This window comes from Salmo salar, chromosome ssa23, assembly GCF_905237065.1.
Source record: "Salmo salar chromosome ssa23, Ssal_v3.1, whole genome shotgun sequence".
Lineage (NCBI taxonomy): Eukaryota > Metazoa > Chordata > Actinopteri > Salmoniformes > Salmonidae > Salmo > Salmo salar.
In genome coordinates, this window is record NC_059464.1 from 2,473,780 (window position 1) to 2,500,430 (window position 26,651).

At 40.7% G+C, this 26,651-nt stretch overlaps 1 protein-coding gene across 2 annotated transcripts; it reads right to left on the reverse strand.

Annotated features, from left to right (window-relative positions):
* Nucleotides 1–4,404: 4,404 nt before the first annotated feature.
* LOC106583907 (histone acetyltransferase KAT8) lies at nucleotides 4,405–24,912 on the reverse strand. 2 transcript variants are annotated; one of them, XM_014168561.2, is made up of 11 exons: nucleotides 24,507–24,908; nucleotides 17,862–17,936; nucleotides 17,548–17,726; nucleotides 17,330–17,383; nucleotides 16,417–16,581; nucleotides 15,517–15,606; nucleotides 15,123–15,263; nucleotides 12,970–13,063; nucleotides 12,465–12,615; nucleotides 8,028–8,182; nucleotides 4,405–4,659 (listed from the first exon to the last, which is right to left on the reverse strand). In XM_014168561.2, exons 1-11 carry the CDS (start codon nucleotides 24,835–24,837, stop codon nucleotides 4,595–4,597), a joined length of 1,500 nt encoding a protein of 499 aa, XP_014024036.1. In that variant the 5' UTR covers nucleotides 24,838–24,908; the 3' UTR covers nucleotides 4,405–4,594. The 2 variants fall into 2 exon arrangements, with proteins under 2 accessions (XP_014024036.1, XP_045561945.1); XM_045705989.1 differs by lacking the exons at nucleotides 4,405–4,659; nucleotides 8,028–8,182 and adding an exon at nucleotides 10,309–11,525 and having other exon boundaries at nucleotides 24,507–24,912.
* Nucleotides 24,913–26,651: the final 1,739 nt, after the last annotated feature.

Consider the following 26,651-nt stretch of genomic DNA (forward strand, 5'->3'; position numbering starts at 1 on the left):
TGGAAATGCGTTCTCTGGAATGATTAATCACTTTTCACCATCTGGCAGTCCGACGGACGAATCTGGGTTTGGTGGATGCCAGGAGAACGCTAGTGAAGGGAATACTACAATTACATTCTAGACGATTCTGTGCTTCCAACTTTGTGGGGAAAGCCCTTTCCTGTTTCAGCATAACAATGCCCCCAAGTACAAAGCGAGGTCCATACAGAAATGGTTTGTCGAGATCGGTGTGGAAGAACTTAACTAGCCTGCACAGAGCCCTGACCTCAACCCTATCGAACACCTTTGGGATGAATTGGAACGCCGACTGCGACAAACCTAAATCGCCCAACATCCGTGCCCAACCTCACTAATGCGCGTAGCTGAATCGAAGCAAGTAGAGGCTGTTATAGCGGCAAAAGGGGGCCAACTCCATATTAATGCCCATGAATTTGGAATGAGATGTTCGATGAGCAGGTGCCCACTGGCCCCCCATCTGAATGTCCACCTGCTATGGCCATGCTCCTTCTCGAGCTGCGTTTCCTCCCACAATGCAATTCCCCAGGGGAGGCTGTCCACAAGCTGAAGGGGACAGAACTTTGGTACAAGGGGTAGGTGGGGTAGGGTGGGATTAGGGGTAACATACTTCTCCCTGCTTGCCCCCCTTTTGTCACACACAAACACCAATATTCCTTCAACACAGTTTACACAAATGCTAAGAGGAGCCTATAATTTACAAACAGATCAGGGCAGGCTGAGGGTGTACTTCACTCCTCACAACACACCAGTTGCAGTCATGGCACAGTCTGCATACATTATTCAACAGTAATAACAGAGCAAAGCCCAGACAGCATTAAGCATAGGGTAACCTGTTCACCTTACTTTGAGCTTTACCTGTCCTCAAACCTGTGGAAGAGAAGTGAAAGAAAGGAAATGTGAATTTCCTGATGATCACCTCTGTAGTAAAGGGTTTCTTTACCGAGAGATATTAAAAAAGTAGAACCTTGTTAGATCTTTTTTAATGTGGTTTTAGAACTGAAGGCGAGGGGATATATAGTGGATCAACCTTGCTATTGCACATCAAATCAATGTGTTATAAAAGGTATTAGCCCAGCGTTTATCACTTTTTGTTTAATACCAAAATGGGGTCACAGGCAAGAAAAGTTTGGGAACCCCTATATGAGCCTACTGTAATAGCCTATCAGCATCTACAAGCTTAAAATGAAGTGAAAAAAGAATAGGCTTACTGGTGAGTGACAAAACAATCTAGAACTGGTTGCCTGGATTCACTATCCCGTTTCAAAATCATTACATTGTTAAGAAAAAAACTTTCGGAAAATAGAATTGAGTAAAAGCCTATTCAAATTCCCAACTCCGTGTTGTTCACATCAAGTCATTGTTCTTCAAAGTGAGCGCAACGAAAGCATTGGCCTTTTGCTGGGTGAATGTAGTATCCAGTGTATAAAAGGAAAAATCTGCTGAAAAACAACATATTGGGCTCAAAAAAATGTTTTAGCTTCTTATAACTAATGCAATACAGTCCATAACCGGCACCAACTGAAAAGAGCTGTTGAGGGAATGCGTTGATACCAAAAAACATGAATTATTTCAGAATAACTGAGCACTATCCGTGACCGCTAGTTGAGTCCGTTTCAGGGTGAATCTCAGAAGAATGTGGTTGAACCAGTACAGGAGGCAGGAAAGGAAGGAGCATGTGTAATTACCTGCATATTCTAGCTGAGCGGAGTTAGCCAATCAGAACTTGTGGCTTACTCTCCTCTTAGCTAAGAGCAGAGGTTATCAATAAAACTTGGCCAAAATACAGGCCTAAGGATAACGAAACATGTCATGAAATTTAACTAGTCTCCCGGTGTCATCTTCACTTTGATTCTGTGCTAGAGGTTTCTAAATTATGTGCTTTTCCTTTAGGCTGGGAGAGTTGTGAGCAGGCCACACCCGGTTAAAGGGATACTTCGGATTGCGCAATGACTGGTCTATGGGTAACACTGCCTTCAGAAAGTATTCACACCCCTTAACTTTTTTCCCCCCACATTGCTGTTACAGCCTGAAAATAAAATTGATTAATTGAGATTGTGTCCCTGGCCTACATACAATACTCCATAATGTCAAATTAATAAAAAATCTAAATCTAAAAAAAAGTCTTGAGTCAATATTTCTTCAACCCCGTCTTATGGCAAGCCTAAAGTTCAGGAGTAAACCAGGACTCACTCCGTGTGCAATAATAGGGGTTAACAGGATTTTTCAATGACTACATAATCTCTGTACCCCACACAATAGAGATAATTGTAAGGTCCTGCAGTTGAGCAGTGAATTTCAAAAACAGATTCAACCACAAAGATCAGGGAGGTTTGCCAATGCCCCGCATAGAAGAGCACCTATTGGTAGATAGGAAAAAAAGCAGACATCCCTTTGAGCATGGTGAAGTTATTCATTACACTTTATCAATACACCCAGTCACTACAACAGATACAGGTGTCCTTCCTAACTTATGTTACCTTAGAGGATGGAAACCACTCAGATTTCACCATGACTTTAACACTTCGAGTTTAATGGTCTGATATGAGAACGTCTCAACAACATTGTAGTTACTCCACAATACTAACCTTAAATGACTGAGTGAAAACAAGGAAGCCTGTATAGAATATAAATAATCCAAAACATGCATCTTGTTTGCAATAAGGCACTAAAGTAAAACTGCAAAAAATGAGGAAAATAAATGAACTTTATGTACTGAATACAAAGCGTTGTTTGGGGCAAATCCAACACAACACCACTTGGTATCACTCTTCATATTTTCAAGGATGGTGGTGGCTGCATCATGTTATGGGTTTGCTTGTTATCGGCAAGGACTACAGAGTTTTTCTTTTTTTAGGGATAAAAAGAAAAGGAAGAGCTAAGCACAGGCAAAATCCTAGAGGAAAACCTAGTGTAGTCTGCTTTCCAACAGACACTGGGAGACAAATTCACCTTTCAGCAAGACAATAACCTAAAACACAAAGCCAAATATACCCTGGAGATGCTAACTAAGATGACATTGAATGTTCGAGTGGTCTAGTTACAGTTTCGACTTAAATCAGCGTGAATATATGGCAAGACTTGAAAATGGCTATCTAGCAATGATCAACAGCCAACATGACAGAGCTTGAAGAATAAAACGTCATAATAAAATGTGCAAATATTGTACAATCCACGTGTGCAAAGCTCTTACAGACGTACCCAGAAATACTAATTGCCAATGGTGATTCTAACATGTATTGACTCAGGGGTGTGTATACTTAAGTACATTAGATATTTCTGGATTTCATTTTTCAATAAATGTACACATTTCTAAAATCATGTTTTCACTTTGTCATTAAAAAGGTAGTGTATAAATGCATTAAAAAAGTCAAGGGGTATGAATAAATTGAGGGCAATGTAGTTAGCATTGGCTCGCGAAACAACCTCTTAACTTCCTTCATACTGGACACAGAGAAATAAAAATGGTATCCATGAGTTCATTTGACTCTGGGGAAGTTGCTAAAGGGCGTCATTGCTAAAATCACTAAGTATTCCTTTAAGACGGTCCTGAAACAGTGCAGCTCAGCTGACTAGTAAGTGTTTGCCTGACAACTCACCCGGACTTTAATTCTGTTGCTCTATAGATTGCTAAATACATTCAGTCAATCTGAAACTGACTTCAAAATGAGGGGCGTTGTACAAAACTAATTTATCAGCTATTGGATGGTCTAACAAATCTAACCAATAAGAGTATCAAAGTTGAAACCGTCATCATGTAGGCCGGCTTTGGCCAAACCCATCGGTTTCTGAGACCAATCAGAATGTGCTCGCATTCTAGAAATCGCCGAGAAGGCAAATCCAGACTCATCGTGGAGAAGTGTCAGTTGGCCGGAGCGATGTGGATGAGTAGCCAGGCAAAGTAAGTCTACCGGTATTCAGGTAGGTTTGCAGGCTTTTGCTCTAACACAACACTCTAGGAGGACTGTTGTACACCCCTGCCTTCCCATTCAATTCCTTTAAAACGATTATTATCACCATGACAATATAGACAAAGTCGTCAAGGCAAGAGCCTTATGGAAATTTGTTGAGAAAATACCTAAAGCAGCCATGTGAAATCTAATACCAACTGCCTTCTCTCACTTCATGTCATATCACTTTACACAATTGAGTAACAACTGTGCGCCATATAATACCATTGTCATTTTTTTTTTCAATCAATAACAATACTGACCGTTTTTTTTTTATTGCATCCCTGATTGTGATTACCAGTATTTTCAAAGCATATAAGAGTAGTCTTCATAGTAGTTGCTTCAGGTGCCTTTGCACCCCACCAAGGGAAATATATATCTAGGAGAAACACTGCTATTGAGTAGAAATTGTTAAAGGAAAGAAAAAAGACCACCCAAGTGAATCAATATTCTTGTTTATTTAAAAAAAAAGTGAAAAAAGACGCTAGTAATGTAAATATTGGTTCCTCTTCACAACAAATAGCTTAAACTGGGGACAAAGAACAAGTGGAGGGAAGAAGGGAATTGGAGAACGAATACCATGCGTGTGTGGGTTGGTTGGTCTGGCATGATGTCACTAGCACCTTCCCTCACTTCTTGGAGAACTTGGCTTGCTTATGTTTGGGCGGGGCCCACTTCAGACACACGGTGTCAACTGAGGAGACAGAAACATTCTGGTCAGGGTCTCTCTCCCTCCCTCCCACACCCACACCCACACACACACACACACACACACACACACACACACACACACACACACACACACACACACACACACACACACACACACACACACACACACACACACACACACACACACACACATTGAGAGAGAGTAACACTATGATATCCTCAAGAGACAACTGTATACTAGTGCTGAGCGATTACTGCTTTGAGGTCGGTTTGGTTTCGGTACTATTACAACAACCAAAAATACCTTTTTTTTCTTCTTTTTTTTAACTTTAAAATGCACAATGCATTATGTGGGTGGAATGCTGTAACAGAATAAAACAATTAATAAAAAGTCCCATGATGGTAGTGACGGCCCATTACTGCTTATCACACACATAATTTATTCACATTACTTCACTTCAATAAAATATTTCAGCTGTGAATATTACATTTGTTTTATGACTTTATCATTTCATTCCAAGTCGTCATCTTATCTCTAAAGAGCTGCTGCCTATGCGGTCTGACAAAAATCACTATTTTAGCTGTGTGCTTAGGGTTGTTATCCTGTTTGAAGGTGAACCTTCACCCCAGTCTGAGGTCCTGAGCACTCATTAAGGATCTCTGTACTTTTCTCCGTTCATCTTTACCTCGATCCTACTAGTCTCCCACTCCCTTCCGCTGAAAAACACCCCACAGCATGATGCTGCCACGACCATGCTTCACCATAGGGATGGTGCCAGGTTTCCTTCAGACATGACGCTTGGCATTCAGGCCAGAGTTCAATCTTGGTTTCGTCAGACCAAAGAATGTTGTTTCTCATGGTCAGAGTCTTTAGGTGCATTTTAGCAAACCCCAAAGCGGGATGTCATGTGCCTTTTACTGAGGTGTGGCTTCCATCTGGCCACTCTACCATAAAGTTCTGATTGTCGGAGTGCTGCAGAGATAGAACCTTCCAGAAGGACAACCATCTCCATTGAGGAACTTTGGAGCTCTGTTCTTTGTCACCTCCCTGACCATGGCCTTCTCCCCTGACTGCTCAGTTTGGCCCGGGCGGCCAGCTCTAGGAGGAGTCTTCTTCCATTTATAGCAAAGGGTCTGAATACTTTTGTAAATAAGGTATCAGCTTTTATTTTGAATACATTTGCAAAAATTTCTAAACCTGTTTTTGCTTTATCATTATGGGGTATTGTGTGTAGATTGCTGAGGATTTACATTTATTTAATCCACTTTACAATACGGCTATAACATAACAGAATGTGGGAAAAGTCAAGGGGTCTGAATACTTTCCGAAGGCACTGTATAAACCACAGTCGCATGATTTATGGCCAAGGGATATAGGAGATCAACTTTATTCAGTCAGTTCGACACCTTTTAAAAACTAGTCAACACTTGCTCTTCAATTGTCAATCAATGCATAGTCAATAACCTACTATGCACCACGATGTTGATTGACTCATCATTACATGGGACGTGCAAATTCACGAGCATCATGCCTTCTCCCTTCTCTGTGTAAAGAAATTTGACTGCAATGGCAGATCTGTAAATAATGACGAGATGCTCATGTCTCCGCCCTAACAATGGGGGTGGTTGTCCCAAAGGCAGGAAGGCATGCGACAAGCTTAGCTCCAAAATAAGCCCATAGAAACGCATTGAGCATATTTTGGAGAGAGTGAACTCCCTCGCTTCCCCTCTTCCGCATTTCCCTGTCATTGCTCAATTTGTTCCTGGTCAGGCACCAATCCTATCAACAGATCACTAGAATATGCATATTGTTCATTCTAGAAAAATCGGACAATGTGCCCTTGAGCAAGGCACTAATTTCTCCAGGGTTGCAGTGAATAATTCTCTAGCTAATATGAAGTGGAAAATACCGTCTGTTTCTTCCCTCCCCCTTCCACATTTTCTGCGCTAAACTATGTAGAATATTGGCCTGTCGAAAACTACAAACCCCTACTACATCGCACAGTTCAGGTTTGATCCGATTTATCTCTAGACAAACTGCGCATTCAGAGCACATACAAAAACCCAAATAATTGAACCGACATCTGTCAATTAGCTCCGCACTACTTTATACACATTAATGCAAACACACACCCTCCCCCCAGCTGGGCCAAGTCAAAGAGAACTGTGAGAAACAGGAGTGTGTGTGACTGGGAGAAAGAAGGAGAGAGATGTGGCGGGACCCACAAGTCTTCAATATCTGTTTTCCTCCTAGCTTTCACTTATCAAGTCCTTTCAGATAAGTACTCAGTAAGGAGGAGACTAGGGGATTGTCCCAAATGGCACAGTATTCCCTATATAGGGGATGATATTATTATTATTATTAATAGTGGGTGCTTACATTTGTTCTATTTTACACATGTACTGTGTATTATACGCATGTTAATTGGACATTTGTTTTCTGCATGTCCCTGAAACACCCTCGGAGAGTGGGGTCAGAGCCAGCCATTATTGACTGCAACCCTGGAGCAATTAGTGCCTTGCTCAAGGGCACATTGTCAGATTTTTCAAGTAGTCAGATCAGGGAGTCAAACCAGCAACCTTTCAATTACTGTCTCAACCTGCTGCCCTGAGTGGGGCCCATTAGTGCTCTGGTCAAAAGTAGTGCACTAATACACCACCATTCAAAAGTTTGGGGTCACTTAGAAACATCTTTGTTTCTGAAAGAAAAGCCAATTTTTTTGTCCATTAAAATACCATCAAATTGATCAGAAATACAGTGTAGACATTGTTAATGTTGTAAATGACTATTGTAGCTGGAAACAGCAGATTTTTTATGGAATATCTACATAGGCGTACAGAGGCCCATTATCAGCAATCATCACTCCTGTGTTCCAATGGCACGTTGTGTTAGCTAATCCAAGTTGATCATTTTAAAAGGCTAATTGATCATTAGAAAACTCTTTTGCAATTATATAAGCACAGCTGAAAACTGTTGTTCTTATTAAAGAAACAATAAAACTGGCCTTCTTTAGACTAGTTGAGTATCTGGAACATCAGCATTTGTGGGTTCAATTATTAGCCTTCTAAAATGATTAACTTGGATTAGCTAACATAACGTGCCATTGGAACACACGAGTGATGGTTGCTGATAATGGGCCTCTGTACACCTATGTAGATATCCATTAAAAAAAATCTGCCGTTTCCAGCTACAATAGTCATTTACAACATTAACAATGTCTACACTGTATTTCTGATCAATTTGATGTTATTTTAAATGGACATTTTTTTTTGCTTTTCTTTCAGAAACAAGGACATTTCTAAGTGACCCCAAACTTTTGAACAGTAGTGTAGGGAATAAGGTGTCATTTGGGATGGAGCCTATGAGACGTCAAAAGGAAACATGTCTACCTGTGATTGGCGGCTTCTTGTACTGGGCGCTCTTGAGGTGTTCCTCAACCAGTTTGGGCGTGACACAGATGACGTGCTGGCCCTTCCAGTATTTCACCATGTTGAGGGACTGCAGCGTACTGATGATGTCACCCTGGGTAATACTGGTCATCTGACTGTGGAGGGGGGAGAGCAATGATAATCTGGGGCTGAGTGTGTGTGAGGTCATATGTGTACAGTTATGAAGTGGGAGTACATGACAAATGTACAAGCGAATGCAGGTGTACCTATGTTGTGGATGTGCAAGTGGATGGATATTCACATACAGTACCAGTCAAAAGTTTAGACACCTACTCATTGAAGTTTTATTTTTTTTCATATATATACCATTTTCTACATTGTAGAATAATAGTGAAGACACCAAACTATGAAATAACACATACGGAATCAGGTAGTAACCAAAAAAGTGTTAATATATTTTATACTTGAGATTCTTCAAAGTAGCCACCCTTTGCCTTGACGGCATTGCACACTGTGGCATTCTCTCAACCAGCTTCACGAGGTAGTCTCCTGGAATGCTTTTCCAACAGTCTTGAAGGAATTCTCACAGAGTGGTTCGTCCTTTAAAAGTTGCAGCATACTGCAGCACAGCTTGCGCGGTGCCTCAGAATTCTATGGCATGTTATTTAAGTGCCAACCACTGTACCATTAATGCTAGTTAGTGCTAGTTTGACCACCAGAGGGCATCTTTGACAAGCATTGGATGGCCTTCAGTAGTGGCTGTACTAGAGATTTTAAAACCTTTTTTATAAGAACATAGTATACGGGACTGATTTTAAGAAATGTTGCTTAATATTATGGTGTTTTTATTCCAAGAAAAACGAAAAACCCTCCTGGGTTTCCATTAGGATGGAACGGAAAATATGGCGCTGTACAACGTGACGGTTGGGAGTAGAAAACAGTACTTGGCTATTTAGCTAAAGAATCCCGTGTCGTGCGGGCACGCGGGAGACTGGGATTCAATTCCCCAACGGGGAGGAAGGAGTAGGCTGTCCTTGTAAATAAAAATTTGTTCTTAACTGACTTGCCTAGTTAAATAAAAGGTTACACTAAGAGTATAACATTTCTACACCATAATTGTAGTCTAACCAATACCCAAATGGAGATGCAGTCAAAATAAAAATCGCATTGATTTATCAAGACCAGTGACCATGCTTGTCTCAGAGCAGCGTGAAACGGTGCTAAAATAGTTGTAGGCTATTGCTTCAAATCCTATTGCTTCAAACTTCAATATGCTCTTTAAATAAATAAGACCTACACCACTTTTAAACAGTACATTACTCAACACTAGTGAGACTCATATCGCCTACGGTAGACCTACAGTATATAAAAAAAAGATGACCTGACTCTCAGCCAATAATTACATATAGAGGATTCTAAATTAAAACCAAAAGCCGCTTCATGGGTCTACCGGTGGCGGCTGGCACGGGTATCTGTAGCAACGCATTTTGCATTGTGATGCGGTGACTTAGCTGCGCCACTGGGGAGGCCCCATCCACAAAGTATCAAAATGGGCTATTATAATACTGTACATGGTGTCCAGGTCAGGATAACCACAACATTTCTTTATTAAAGGACTATGTTGGTACTTATTTATTTTGATCCAAAGCCATGAATGAGTGAGTCACTCAGCTTTATGTAGGTGCCGGCTATATGACTGTCATCAACTTGATAATATATAACAATATTTTTTATTTATTTATTTTTTAAATGAAAGAGCGATTGTAATCTGAATAATGCCCAAAATAACGTTTGTAAAGGCCAAAATATTTATTTCTGTTTGCAGAGGGAGAGAACGCTGGGCCAATTGTGCGCTGCCCTATTGGACTCCCAATCACGGTCGGATGTGATACATAATAATAATACTTTTTGTTGTATTATTTGTTTTGTCTTTTCTGGTGGATTAAACTGAAATTGTCAACCAATCAGGGCCGGTTGTGATACAGCCAACCTAACTAAGAAATACATTTGAATACATAGAATTACATAGAATAGAATACATAGAATTCTCCCCCTACTCACCTTCTAGGCAAGTCTATTGTCCAGCTACCTGCTAATAGCCCTAATGGGCTAATAGTACAACGTGACCATGTGTGTTTGAAAGAGTATTTTCCAGTAAGCAACCATTTGTTTACCTTCATTAGACAACTTTGTTCCAATATTTCTGTAATTCAGTGATATTTATTCCCATAGTAATTCGTTATGAAACCATAACTAAACAATCATTGGCATTTTGAAAGAGTATTTTTATCATTATTTTATTAACGAAAGCATGAAGATGTCATTATTAGTTACATTGTTTTAGTTTGAACGTGCAGACTGGCAGTAAGAACAGCGGGAACGTTTCCTTAGTCAGCGCCATTAATAGTGCAATGCCCCTTAAAGTGTTGCTCTGTGCTACCCAGTGTGGAGGTCCACCCCTCCCCCTTCTCCTCCCTTCCCCATGGGCTAGGTCCGTCTCTGTGTGCGGCTCTGTGGCCCATCCCGTGCCCCCTGCCCTCGTGCCTTGAAAACTTTCAGTGGATACAGCTGGAGAACTGCAAGGCAATCCCATTGTGCACCACTCGGGAGACATGAACAATATATAGTGTCCAACTACTAACAGGGTTAATAATATATCTGTGAGAATATCCAAGGGGCTTTAAAATAATTATAAAATAATAATCGGTTTGTTTAAAAAAAAAAGTAAAACAATTTTTTGGAGATGATTTAGTTTTCAAATACTGTAAAATGAGCGAGAAAAGGGCAATTCTTGAACATGGGATGTGACAATGTTACTAATTTGGAAATAAAGCCAGTTTGTTATTTAGAATTATTTCTGTTTTTAGAGGGAGAGAAACCAAAAACCTACAGTCATTTCATGGGTCTCCCAGTCGAGGTTGGCACAGGTATTGAACCAGCATCTGTAGCAACACAGCTTCCACTGCTATGCAGTATCTTAGACCGTTGCACCACTCAGACACTGTACAACGTGACCGGTCGGGAGTGGCCTACCCTACTACAGTAAGAGCAAAATAATCCTAACAAAATAAAAACCTTAGTGTAACAACAGTTTTAGTAAGTAATACTGAAGTCGTGCACAATTAACAGTTTCTATTTAGGTTTATGTCACCCATTCATTGTCAAGCACAGTTGGACCCAAAAGCATAATCAGCGCTCTAACTCCTCCTTGCGCTGGTCTGGAGCAATGAAGTGGTGACGTAGGGTACCGTACTAAACCACAAATTACCTCTAAGTACCGCAGCATAATCGCTAAACTTTTAGTGGAGCAACCACTGCATGCTGAGCACTTGTTGGCTGCTTTTACTTCACTATGCGGTCCAACTCATCCCAAACCATCTCAATTGAGTTGAGGTCGGGTGATTGTGGAGGCCAGGTCATCTGATGCAGCACTCCATCTCTCTCCTTCTTGGTCAAATAGCCCTTACACAGCCTGGAGGTGTGATTTCGGTCATTGTCCTGTTGAAAAACAAATGATAGCGGAACTAAGTGCAAACCAGATGGGATGGCGTATCACTGCAGAATGCTATTGTAGCCATGCTGGTTCATTGTGCCTTGAATCCAAAATAAATCACTGACAGTTTCACCAGCAAAGAACCCCCACACATCCTCCAAGCTTCACGGTGGGAACCACACATGCTGAGATCATCGGTTCACCTACTCTGCGTCTAACAAAGACACGGGGGTTGGAACCAAAAATCTCAAATTTGGACTCATCAGACCAAAGGACAGATTTCTACCGGTCTAATGTCCATTGCTCGTGTTTCTTGGCCCAAGCAAGTCTCTTCTTTCTATTGGTCTCCTTTAGTAGTGGTTTCTTTGCAGCAATTCGACCATGAAGGCCTGATTGATGTTGAGATGTGTCTGTTACTTGAACTGAAGCATTTATTTGGGCTGCAATTTATGAGGCTGATAACTCTCATGAACTTATCCTCTGCAGCAGAGGTAACTTTGGATCTTCCTTTCCTGGGGCAGTCCTCGTGAAAGCCAGTTTCATCAAAGCGCTTGATGGCTTCTTGAAATTTTCAGAATTTCCATGTCTTAAAGTAATGGACTGTCATTTCTCTTTGCTTATTTTAGCCGTTCATGCCATAATATGGACTTGGTCTTTTACCAAATAGGGCTATCTTCTGTATACCACCCCTACCTTGTCACAACACAAGTGATTGGCTCAAACGCATTAAGAATGAAAGAAATTCCACAAAATAACTTTTAACAAGGCATATGATTCCATATGTGTTATTTCATAGTTTTGATGTCTTCACTGCTAGTCTACAATGTAGAAAATAGTCAAAACAAAAAACCCTGGAATGAGTAGGTGTGTCCAAACTTTTGACTGGTACTGTACATGAAAATGTATTTATGGTGAGGTGAAAATAGTTACTTGTCTGTGTGTACCTGAGGTCCTTGATGGAAAGCGTGCCCCTGAAGTCCCTGAGGATCTCCAGCAGCACCCAGGACCAGTAGCTCCTGTAGCTCAGCTTGCCCAGGTCTGACAGGGGCTTCTCCGGAGAACCCACCGTACTCTCCAATTTAGACAGCTCATAACCTGGGGGGGAGAGAACAAGAGAGAGCACGTGTGATACTGTGTGTTAGAGCTGGGACGATAAACCAAAAATGATCGTCACCAACCAAACCAGCCATTTATAAACAACATTTTACGGATATTGATAATAATGATAAGTAGCCTTTACTAGAAATGTGAAGTTTGAAATGGAATAGGCCTAAGCTGGCGGGAAAATTGTTAACATTCAAAGTAGTAGTTTAAGGGGTATAATAAAATAAATGGTGCTTAATAATTGTATTAACTTAACGCACAATTTATCGTTAACCTGATAATTGTCAATTTAGCATAATATTTTGTCCATATTGCCCAGCTCCAGTGTGTGTGTATCCCACTCACTGAAGGCTATGAGGAACTTTCCGTATCCTCTACGCTGGTAGGGTGGGAGGGTGAGGATACACGCCACGTTATTCCCATCTGGAGACTCTTTCTCCTGTGGAACACACAACAAGCTCAGCTTTTATAGGCCTACACTATACCAGTTATCCATTCACCTAAAACAATGAACAATTTCCTTCAGATTTGGGACTTTCCTTAAGACATGAGACATTTTTAGGTCAAAAGGGATTCTTAACAGCTTCTACCCTCAAGCCATAAGACTTCTGAACAGATAACCAAATGGCTACCTGGACTATTTGCATTACATGTACACATTACCTCAATTAGCTCGACTAACCTGTGCCCCAGCACATTGATTCTGTACCGGTACCCCCTGTATATAGCTTCGTTACTGTTATTTTATTGTTGCTCTTTAAATTTTTATTTTCTATTTATTTATTTTTTTACTTCAGTTTATTTAATAAATATTTTCTTTACATGTATTTTTTTCTTAAAACTGTATTGTTGGTTAAGGGCTTGTAAGTAAGCATTTCACTAAGGTCTACACCATTTATGAAATGTGTTTCTAACCCCCCTCCCCCCCAAAAAATAAACAGCTACATTACAGATAAACTTAGCAAAAAAAGGAAACGTTCTCTCACTGTAAATAAACTGTGTTCATTTTCAGCAAACTTAACATGTGTAAATATTTGTATGAACGTAACAAGATTCAACAACTGAGACAAACTGAACAAGTTCCACAGACGTGTGACTAACAGAAATGGAATAATCTGTCCCTGAACAAAGGGGGGTCAAAATCAAAAGTAACAGTCAGTATCTGGTGTGGCTACCAGCTGCATTAAGTACTGCAGTGCATCTCCTCCTCATGGACTGCACCAGATTTGCCAGTTCTTGCTGTGAGACGTTACCCCACTCTTCCACCAAGGCACCTGCAAGTTCCCGGGCATTTCTGGGGGGAATGGCCCTAGCCCTCACACTCCGATCCAACAGGTCCCAGACATGCTCAATGGGATTGAGATCCGGGCTCTTCGCTGGCCATGGCAGAACACTGATATTCCTGTCTTGCACAAAATCACACACAGAATGAGCAGTATGGCTGGTGGCATTGTCAAGCTGGAGGGTCATGTCAGGATGAGCCTGCAGGAAGGGTACCACATGAGGGAGGAGGATGTCTTCCCTGTAACGCACAGCGTTGAGATGGCCTGCAATGACAACAAGCTCAGTCCGATGATGCTGTGACACATTGCCCCAGACCATGACGGACCCTCCACCTCCAAATCGATCCCGCTCCAGAGTACAGGCCTCGGTGTAACGCTCATTCCTTCGACGATAAACGTGAATCCGACCATCTCCCCTGGTGAGACAAAACTGCGATTCGTCAGTGAAGAGCACTTTTTGACAGTCCTGTCTGGTCCAGCGACGGTGGGTTTGTGCCTGCTGTTGCCGGTGATGTCTGGTGAGGACCTGCCTTACAACAGGCCTACAAGCCCTCAGTCCAGCCTCTCTCAGCCTATTGAGGACAGTCTGAGCACTGATGGAGGGATTGTGCGTTCCTAGTGTTGTTGCCATCCTGTACCTTTCCCGCAGGTGTGATGTTCGGATGTACCGATCCTGTGCAGGTGTTTTTACACGTGGTCTGCCACTGCGAGGCCGATCAGCTGTCCGTCCTGTCTCCATGTAACGCTGTCTTAGGCGTCTCACAGTGAAGACATTGCAATTTATTGCCCTGGCCACATCTGCAGTCTTCATGCCTCCTTGCAGCATGCCTAAGGCACGTTCACGCAGATGAGCAGGGACCCTGGGCATCTTTCTTTTGGTGTTTTTCAAAGTCAGTAGAAAGGCCTCTTTAGTGTTCTAAGTTTTCATAACTGTGACCTTAATTGTCAAACGTCTGTAAGCTGTTAGTGTCTTAACGACCGTTCCACAGGTGCATGTAAATTAATTGTTTATGGTTCATTGAACAAGCATGGTAAACAGTGTTTAAACCCTTTACAATGAAGATCTGTGAAGTTATTTGGATTTTTTCAAATTATCTTTGAAAGACAGGGTCCTGAAAAGGGGACCTTTATTTTTTTGCTGAGTTTATACATTTTTTTTTACTTTGGACAAGCAGCCACAGATATCCCCATCCCTGTACTGGGACCAGTACTTACTTTGGAGAAGTATCCCACTATGTGTGCTCCCTGCCTGTTGACTTCAGTCAGAATGTAAAAGACAAAAGGCTCCACGTCAAAGTACAGCGTCTTGTGGTCCAGGAAGAGCTTGGCCAGTAGACACAGGTTCTGGCAGTAGATCTACAGAAAGAGACAAGGGTCAGTATTACCGTCAGTGGGTTTGTTCATTTTAATACACCTTGCAGATGCTCAATGAAGATGAGTCAGTTATGTTAGTGCTGGAACAAACATATGCAAATTAGGGGTACCCCCAAGACTTAAGTTGAAAGGTCTAGGTTGTTCTTGTTCCCAATTAACTAAGACCTGTTTAAATTGCTTTCAGGGCAGTTTGGGGTAATTCTCTGTGGTTTGGTCCTGCCTCCTGTGTTCTTACCTTGTGGTCGCGTCCGTCCACTTCGTACACAGAGATGTTGCTCCGCCTGTAGATCTCTTTCCCAAGAGGCTGCCTCCACTGACATTGGGACTGGAGGAACAGATAGAGTGAGGAGGAAAGGAAAGGTAGAGAGGAAATTTATAAAAGATTTTATATGTTTAAAGAAAATGATTAAATAATTCTACCCTGAAACGTAACTAATTAGTTGTTTATGTAGCATGTATAATGAATAATTAAAGTATTAAACATAAGTCCAACTAGGTTAGACTGGGAGGGAGATAAATGTGTGTATGCGTGTGCCGAAGAAAATACCGAGAACAATAGAGACTGTGTTTGGCTCGACCTGACTAGGACTCTGAGAAACTTATGATAGGACAGGGAGTACTTCTCAAGGTTTCTCTAATCTCTGGGGAATGGAACGGACAGCGCTGGGTAGTGATACACAGTGGTGAGAACTGTGGAGAAGCACACAACTCACCTACTGTTTGTGTGTATGTATGTGCGTAGGATATCTACTGTTTGTGTGTATGTGTGTGCGTAGGATATGAAGTGAACTATAAAATGGATGTCTTTGTATAATGGACTTCAGAGCCCTCGTGAATAAACATTTTGACTATTGTAAGCTGGGACTCAGTCTGTTTCATTCAACCAGAATCTTACAAATTCTGGGATGCAGACTGAGTAGTTTAATTAAAGTTCAGTTTAAGAACATTGAGAACGAAATTCTCTTAACAGAAATAGAGGTGGAGAAGGATGAAACATAAGTATATGGTTCAAAGCTTTTCAACTGTATATTGGTAAAATAGAAGTGCTAGTCTCCAATGGTAGATGGTAATGAAAGACAACAGCAATGCTGAAGCTAACAGTGCTTTTAAACTGTTGAAGCTGACAGTCACCGACCAGGTGGTATCTGAAGGTCTTCTCGTACTTCATGTACTTGAGGCAATACTCGCAGATCCACAGCTTGGGCTGCTTGCCGTAGTCCTCTGGGAATGGGGAGAAGTACCAGGCGTCAATCTCGAAGTTTCCAATCTGGATCTTGTCCACGTACTTCACTTTAGTGATCTGGGAGAGAGAGGCAAGGACACATTTTTACTTTCCCCCCCTTCTCTACGAATTGTATTGTCTTACAACTACATACAGTACGAGTCAAAAGTTTGGCACATGTACTTATTTAAGGGTTTTTCTTTATTTTTACTATTTCCTACATTGTACAATAATAGTGAAGACATCACTATTACTTTCAATTGTCCTGTTGAAAAACAAATGATGTCCCACTAAAAACAAACCAGATGGGATGGCGTATTGACTGACCAGATTGACTGACCTTCATGTCTTAAGGTAATGATGGACTGTTGTTTCTGTTTGCTTATTTTAGCTGTTCTTGACATAATATGGACTTGGTCTTTTACCAAATAGGGCTATATTCTGTATACCACCCCTACCTTGTCACAACACAAGTGATTGGCTCAAACGCATTAAGGAGGAAAGAAATTACACAAAATTAACTTTTAACAAGGCACAACTGTTAATTGAAATGCATTCCAGGTGACTACCTCATGAAGCTGGTTGAGAGAATTCCAAGAGGGAGCAAAGCGGTCATCAAGGCATAGGGTGGCTACTTTGAAGAATCTCAAATATAAAATATATTTTCATTTGTTTAGCAATTTCATTTCATAGTTTTGATATCTTCACTATTATTGTACAATATAGAAAATAATACAAAATAATACCCTGGAATGAATAGGTGTCCAAACTTTTGACTGGTACTGTATATCAAAAAGTGCATAACATTATAGCTACACACGCTTACCGCCTCATGCTCCTTTTCCAGGGCAGCTGTGGTGGGGTCCATCTCTGCGTACGTCTGGCGGGAAAGAGGAGTTTGGTTAGAAAACAGAACACAGGGAGCCCATTTAATATCGGAATCTAACTAATCTGACTGACAGAAGAACAGTTTAGAAATTGACAATGGGGATATGATCCACCTCTGTTGGGGTATGTAGTCTAGAACCTCCTGCACTAGCCTACCTTCTGCACGTGGTTGATCTCATCATGTTTGCGTTTCTGGTTGCGGGTGATCTTCCTTTCGGGCTGCTCCCCCAGCTCGCCCCCTCCACCACCCTCAGCGATTTTTGTCACTGCGTCCTTCGCCGTCTTGGTCAGTGCCAGGCGAGCCTTGCCCACCCACTCATCCAGACGTCTGTTAACTACAGGCCCAGGGGAGAGATAGAGAGAGGGTTGGCGGAGAAGGAAGAAATGATAAAGGAAGGTGGAGGAAAGTAGGAAGGAGAGGTGTATGAAAAGATGGAGGAGAATGGAAATGCTGTGTGTGTCCCACTCACATCCAACATAGTGTACGTAGAACTCCTCTCTGCCCTCCTGTTCGTTCAGCCTGGACTGGATAACCTCAGCAGAATCTGAAAAAAGAAGAAAAGAAAAAGAGGTTGAGTTTTACTGATTTAACTGTAGCTATCTCTGGAAAAAGCACATCTAGCTAGCTATAGTAGGGCAGGACACATTACATTTTTAACAATGCTTTTTTTCTGATAAAAACTAGTACATTGCATCTGCCGCAGAGCCCAGTTTCATAATATTACCATATGTCCCAGCTGTAGTTTTGAAGAAATCACGAAAAAACAGCCTTATTTTAGGGAATTTTTCACCGTTCCAGCTCCTATTAGTTCTATTGAGCACCGTGGCACCAACTCGCTTTCCGAACGTTCTATTCCCAGCTTATTGTGCTTTGCTATTGTTGGTAATGAGACCTGCCCACGTTGCTGGTAGTTAGAATGAAACAATAAAAAATGTATCATGGAACTCTGAGGTCATGCCATTGTTTACTATAGGGAAATATACAGTTGAAGTCGGAAGTTTACATACACTTAGGTTGGAGTCATTAAAACTCGTTTTTCAACCACTCCACACATTTTTTGTTAACAAACTATAGTTTTGGCAAGTCGGTTAGGACATCTACTTTGTGCATGACACGTAATTTTCTAACAATTGTTTACAGACAGATGATTTCACTTATAATTCACTGTATCACAATTCCAGTGGGTCAGAAGTTAACATATTCTAACTTGACTGTGCCTTTAACCTGTCTGGGCTAGGGGGCAGTATTTTCACTGCCGGATGAAAAACGTACCCAATTTAAACAGGTTACTACTCTGGCCCAGAAACTAGAATATGCATATTATTAGTAGATTTGGATAGAAAACACTGAAGTTTCTAAAACTGTTTGAATGGTGTCTGTGAGTATAACAGAACTCATATGGCAGGCAAAAACCTGAGAAAAATCCAAGCAGGAAGTGAAAAGTCAGAATTATAGTTCTTCTTTTGATTCTCTATTGAAGCTACAGTGTCTCTGGGGGACGTTGCACTTCCTAAGGCTTCCATTGGCTGTCTAAAGCCTTCAGAAAGTGGTTTGAGCATTCTCCTGTCACTGGGCAGAGTATAGGAGCTCAGTTACTGAGTGGTCTGCCTGGCAACAAAGGGATTGGATATGCGTGGTCACGCGAGCACGCCGTTCCTTCTTTTTCTTCTTGAATGAATATGCTATTGTCCGGTTGGAATATTATCGCAATTTTACATTAAAAATACCATAAAGATTGATTTTAAACAGCGTTTGACATGCTTCTAAGTACGATAATGGAACATTTTGACTTTTGTCTCTCATTCCGCGCTCGCGCGTTATGCCTTTGGATAAGTGATCTGTACGGTATTTGTACATAAATATGGATTATTTTGAACAAAAACAACATTTCTTGTGGAAGTAGCATTCTGACAATAATTAGCAAAGGTAAGAGAATATTTCTAATACTAAATCTGAGTTTAGGTTGCCCCGAACTTGGCGGGTGTCTGAATAGCTCGCCGTGATGGCTGAGCTATGTACTGAGAATATTGAAAAATGTGCTTTCTCCGTAAAGCTATTTTAAAATCTGACACAGCAGTTGCATCCAGGGGTAGTCTATCTATAATTCTTAAAATATTTGTTATATATTTTGTCAACGTTTATGATGAGTATTTTTGTAAATTGATGTGCACATTGACCGGGCGTTTTGGTGGGAACACATTTTCTGAACATCACGCGCCAATGTAAAATGCTGTTTTTGGATATAAATATGAACTTTATCGAACAAAACATACATGTATTGTGTAACATAATGTCCTAGGAGTGTCATCTGATGAAGATCGTCAAAGGTTAGTGCTTCATTTAGCTGTGTTTTGGGTTTTATTGACACGTGTCCTTGCTTGGAAAATGGCTGTGTGATTATTTTTGTCTATGTACTCTCCTAACATAATCTAATGTTTTGCTTTCGCTGTAAAGCCTTTTTGAAATCGGACAATGTGGTTAGATTAACGAGAAGTTTATCTTTAAAATGGTGTAAAATAGTTGTGTTTGAGAAAGTTGAATTATGACATTTTGTTGTTTTTGAATTTTCCGCCCTGATATTTCACTGGCTGTGTCCCGCTAGCGTCCCACCTAGCCCATAGAAGTTAAACAGCATGGAAAAGTCCAGAAAATGATGTCATGGCTTTAGAAGCTTCTGATAGGCTAATTTAAAAATGCCAAGGGGGTGAACACTTTCGCAAGCCACTGTAGGTATGCACGTCAGCTTTGACATCGGCGTTAAACTAGACATTGGGCCGATGCCGATGTTGGCATTTTTAGCTAATATCGTCTGATTCCAATATGTTCACCGATAAATCGTGCATCCCTAATTGTTTCCTTACTTCCTCGTTATGCAGACATAAGCACACCTGGCACCATTGAGGTGCGGATGTTTCCTTTCTACACAAGTTTTTTTTTTCAGTTTCATCCTAAGAACAGATTGTAGTTGTAAAATAAAAAGGGATAGATTTTTGTTGGTGCCATTTTGGCTAAATGGAATTCTAATCTTCACTCTAGCCTAAACAGGCTCTGCGAGCGTTCGATTTCATTAATTTGCTATGGGCTCGCGCTAGTGTTCCCAGCTTAGCCAACGCTCCTTTGCCATTTTTCAGCCTTGGGTGAATTTTTACTCGTTCTATTGTCCAGCCTAGCTATCGCTTACAGCTAATAGAGCTTGATGGCCTTGAATGCAAACAATAAACAAAACCACAATTTCACATATCTAATGTTCAAAAAGCAAACTTGATCTTGAGATCACCAACAACAAGTCGATAAAAACCTGCATAGTTAAACATTGTGACTATCTCGATCAGGACAATAGAACGAGTCAAAATTCACACAAGGCTGAAAAACATCCAAAGAAGGTTGGTTGAGCTGGAACACTAGCGTGAGGCCATAGCAAATGAATTGGAACAAACCTTCGCTGAGCCTTTTCTGACTGCAATGATCCTTAGAATTCCATTTTCCTTAAATGGCACCAAAAAAGGTACACCTTTTTTATTTTACCACTACAATCTGTTCTTAGGACGAAACTGAAAAAGAACTTGTGTAGAAAGTAAACATCCGCACCTCAATGGTGCCAAGTGTGCTTATGTCTGCATAACGAGGAAGAAGGGGAAAAAAATGGCAACTTGTGACTATTTCTGGTCTTTATCGATCAATGCCAGCAGAATACACTGCCCGGCCTTATATAATTAGAAAGAGGATATGACCATGATTAAAATGGTGTACGACTTGAAAAACAACAGTAGGACGACCTCAGTTCTATGAGTAATTTTGTTGTTGATGTTTTAACTACCAGCAACGGGTAACATCATTATACAGCTGCAAAAACATGCATCATTAGAAATAATAGGTTATCCTGATTAAAATGGTGTGGAACTTCAAACCATTAAAATACATACATTGAGATATTTGACGAAATAGACAGACATGTCCCTATTTCTCCAAAACAACGACAGTCTGAAAGTTCTAAGAACAGTCTTTTATTTAACCAGTTTACCATTTATCTACTACCATTTGCCTTTTTGTGTTTAAGATTTTGTGATTTGTAATCTAGCAGTTAAGAGCGTTTGGCAGTAACCGAAAGGTGGCTAGTTCGAATCCCCAAACAAACTAGGTGAAAAATCTGTCGATGTACCCTTGAGCAGGCCACTTAACCTTGTTGCTCTGGATAAGAGTGTCTGCTAAATGACTAAAATGTGAAATGTAAACTTGGCCTCAATGTGAAAGCGTGGCAAAAATGTATTAAATTTCATTATTCACAGATCTACTCCTCTGATGACATGGCAGGCGGCACACTCATGAAAACGAACTGCTCAGCAAAGCAAAGGCTCTTGAGAGCTACCAGATTTATAATTTAAAAAAAGCAAATTTTTTAGTGTCCGTGTCCAGTGTCTGTAGTTATATGTTAAGGGTTTAAGGGGGTGTTACTTTCGCAGATAATGGCACCCATCTTGAAAAAAAAAAAAAATGTATTACCTAAATGTATGATGCTTATGACAGTTTCCTTGTTATGGTTTAAATAGTTATTTTATGGTTGTACGTGATAAAATTAACTAGAAAATGGTGAGTAATTACTATTTTAATAAGGATATTCAATTTATTCAGTACTACTGCAGTTGCTAAATAATTCCAATAGATGGCAGTATAAGACCACAAATTAAATTTCAGAAGATTAGTTCTCTCCCTGGATACACCACTCCCCTCACAGGAAAACTAATGCGCGCACTTTCTGTCCCTTTCCACACTGCTAGTGCAAGAGGCATTTAACAGATTGATGTGAAGAAATATAATGATGATTCATGTTTATTATTACTTGTTCATGTGCTCATGTTTTGAAATTATACTTCATTACCATAACAATTATCAATAAACCTGAACATCAATTCAGTCACCTCTGGTCGACAAAAACGTATTTTCCTAGTACATTCACTGTCAAATTCGTCAACCATCATCGGCCCACTCTGCCTTCTCGCAAAAGTAGCCAACTCAACAAGCCCCACCAAAAACTTGTGCTGTCAGCGAGCACTCTGCCTTCTCGCGCAAGCGAGGGGCATGTTGGAGGTAAGTTTGCTAACCGTGATGATGTAATTTGTTGGCGGGCTGGAAGAAGCAGTCAGCTTTTCTATTCGAGGCTGTGTACTCATAATATGATACGTTAACAGAGCTTTTTATTATGCATGTCTACTAGGGTTGAGGTTAGCGCACCTGACTAGTGATTACTCTCTTTCTCTCTTTCTGTCTTTCTCTCGGAGGACCTGAGCCCTAGGACCATGCCTCAGGACTACCTGGTATGATGACTCCTTGCTGTCCCCAGTCCACCTGGCCGTGCTGCTGCTCCAGTTTCAACTGTTCTGCCTGCGGCTATGGAACCCTGACCTGTTCACCGGACGTGCTTGTTGCACCCTCGACAACTACTATGATTATTATTATTTGACCATGCTGGTCATTTATGAACATTTTAACATTTTAACATCTTGACCATGTTCTGTTATAATATCCACCCTGCACAGCCAGAAGAGGACTGGCCACCCCTCATAGCCTGGTTCCTCTCTAGGTTTCTTCGTAGGTTTTTGGCCTTTCTAGGGAGTTTTTCCTAGCCACCATGCTTCTTTCACATGCTTTGCTTGCTGTTTGGGGTTTTAGGCTGGGTTTCTGTACAGCACTTTGAGATATCAGCTGATGTACGAAGGGCTATATAAAAATAAATTTGATTTGATTTATTTGGCCGGGGTTCAATGTCTGCTATATTCACTATTTTTTTGCTCTCCCAAAAGCAACACAGGCCTAATACGAAATAAATAGCTACCTGTAAAGTAATGAGTGACCATTTTAGAAAATCATGGGACATATAGTCTTTGGTTGCATGCAATTTTATGTCAATCTTATTACTGCTATAGCCTATAATTGATGCTTTGTGGTTTTATGCTGCCATCTATTGGAAACAGTTAGCAATTAAAAGTTATTAATTCACATAAAGTCACTGGTGAGGCAGCTGAGAAATAGTGTATTTTTCTTATTAATTCCTGAGATCAGTCTCAAACCTGCCCCACCTATCCCATCCAATTGTTGGACTTTCACATATGTCACACCCAGTTCAAATCACATTTGAAAAATAAAATGTGGCTTGTTTATCAAGTGTTCTGCCTTACAATAATAAATATCATAAAAGAACAACAACAAAAAACAGCTAAATGCTTGCATAGGTTTTGATTAACAAAATAACAATCAAAATGCTATTTAGTACTATAATGGTATTTACTAACAATATTATAACACAAATCGTTTTTAAAAGTATTCTAGGCTACCCTACCCAAGGGTTATGGGCTAAAACAGTTATACCTAGGGTTAGAGTTTAAGGCTGTGGCCTTCTGTGGGTACTAAATAACTAATTCGTGACACTTTCTAGGCTAATAATCTGAGGTAGTTTTTCTACAGATCTACATTAACATGGTTATTTCTTAATTAAAAAATGTCCTCTGGATGTTTAAATCGGCCACATCTTGAAAAAATGTTTTTTAGGTTTACACCCTCCATGAGCAGAAAATGTTTAACGTTTGATGGCTATGCGCCAGCCATCGTTAGCTCTGTGGGTCAACAACAACGTGTACCCAGGCGAACAGCGAGTTCGCTCACCAAGTATCCCCAACCTTGTTAATTATAATAAATTACTGAGGTAAGCCTACGAGTTTAATATGGGCAGGTCTCTTTGCCAACAATAGCCAGGCAGGAATTGTGACCTAGAACAATAAGGCTGAGAATAGAACGTTCGGGAAGCGAGTTGGTGCCACTGTGTTCAGTAGAACGAATAGGAGCTGGCAGGGTGAAAAATGCCCTAAGATCTTTTTTTTTAATTCAAAACTACGCCAAGCAGTTGGGACAGATGGTAAAATTAAGAAACTGGGCTCCACGGCGGATGCAATGAACTCGTTTTAGTTGTAAAAAAGCGTTGTTAAAAATGTCACGTGTCCAGCCTAGTATCAGTCTGAAGATGTATGCAGAACCAGTCCGGGCGCACTGATGATAAATAGTGTTCTGCCCCACAGCCTTTCAAACGTAGCTAACTATTATTGGCTTATAAACAAATACTTACGCCATGTCTTGTCGGCTCGCTGACATAAATACGTCTCTCCGATTTCGACTGAGACCTCTTGCTCCCTGCCCAACAACACTCCTCCCCCGTTGCGCTGAGGAATCGAGCCCCCGGCTTCTCTTTCCCGATCAATGGCCTCCGACTCATCCTCCTCCCCGCCACTGCCGTTAGATGAACAAGTGGCTTGTATTCCAGTGTCCAAGTCTTCCCGGTCCGTTACGTTGTGTCCTGTGTCAAGTTCAACGTCCATTCGGTCCTCTGGAAGATTGTTGTTGTAGTTATTGTCTCGAATATGACGCTCGTTCGCCGTTAGCGCTGTTCCGGCAGACATCTTGTGTTATTTCAAAACACTGCCTGCCCCCGGACGATGCGAATTTGCGCAGTGCAGAGGGGGGCGTTCTCGACTCTTCTAAACAAATTGCTCTTCTAACAGATCTAGGATCAGATTATATACCCACAGTAACAGTAACGTAACTTTGGGATTACCCAAACTCAGTAACGTAATCTGATTACGTTCCGTTAGTAATGCCTCTTACTTTCCCCATAAGAGGCATTAGAATACAAAAATGTATGTTACCAATTGAAGGTCATCTATTGCAGGATAAATCGATGTTAAAATTTTACACAGCTGGCCATATATGGATGTTAAATGTTACTTTATGAGTTATGTAGGCTTTTCTAACCCATCACTTCCTACTACATATAATACGATTAAATTATATCTTTACCTTAAAAACCAAAGTCTATCATAATTCCAGTCATTCCATTAAATGTTATACCCCTTGATCTTCAAGAATAAGACTTGGAAATATGGAAGTATTGATTTGCCAAATTGTTTTACCTGAGCATGACCCCAAAACGAAGGACTTATTAGCCACCCCTCTTCGTAATTTAGGCTTTTGTTGTCATACAAACATTGGAATAAAACAAGCGTATATTTTGGGTTCTCATGGAGTGTGACAGTTGAACGAAGCTCATGAGGGATTTATAAGTTATATTCTTCAAGTATCAATGGATATAGATATATATCTATCTAATTTATATATATCTATCTAAGTCCAAAAATGGATGTAGAAACTGCAGATTGCCCCCTAAGTCTATCAAAAGTGTGCAAGATGGAGTATGTGTCCATTAGGCCTATCGATTTATTTATTTTATCAGAATGAATTAGACTGAGCAATAAAAGTCCCACTTTTATTCCGTAGGCTTGGATCTGCACTATGCAGCTGTTGCAAGAGCGCATTTTTCACTGTCTGTCCACTGGTTTGAAAAACAATGATTGATAGGCAGCTTAAACTTCTTGAATTCAACCATTATTTGGTTCAAATACACATTTAGATTTGTGAACAGCCATCCACAACAACCCCAATCTGTAAAGCGCAAATAGCTCAAATGAGAGAGCAGCACTGTGATTCACAGTGCGCTATGTAGATATCAATAATCAGTGATGTCTGTATCGCTGTAGACTACACCACTACTGTCATCCTTACTTCCAAGCGTTTATTCAAGTTGGATAATCTTTGGATGCAAAAGCCTATTCCTGCTCTTTTCATGTGATCCAGCAAACACATTTGGTGTGTCATCATAGTGGTCTCTGACTTGTGGTCAGACTCGAATTTCTGCAAAGAAACCACTACTAAAGGACACCAATAAGAAGAAGACTTGCTTGGGCCAAGAAATACGAGCAATGGACATTAGACTGGTGGAAATCTGTCCTTTGGTCTGATGAGTCCGCTGTGTGAGATGCAGAGTAGGTGAACGGATGATCTCAGCATGTGTGGTTCCCCCCGTGAAGCTTGGAGGAGGATGTGTGATGGTGTGGGGTTGCTTTGCTGGTGACACTGTCTATGATTTATTTAGAATTCAAGGCACACTTAACCAGCATGGCTACTACAGCATTCTGCAGTGATACAAAATATATTTTGATTTGTTTAATACGTTTTGGTTACTACATGATTCCGTATGTGTTATTTCCTACTTTTGATGTATTCACCATTATTCTACAATGTAGAAAATAGTAAAAATAAACTCTTGAATGAGTAGGTGTGTCCAAACTTTTGACTAGTACTGTATGTTGGGGGGCTATGGAAAGTTTCTGGGGCTTCCATAAAAAGTGGGGGGAAATGCTTCTCATCTCTGTGGTAG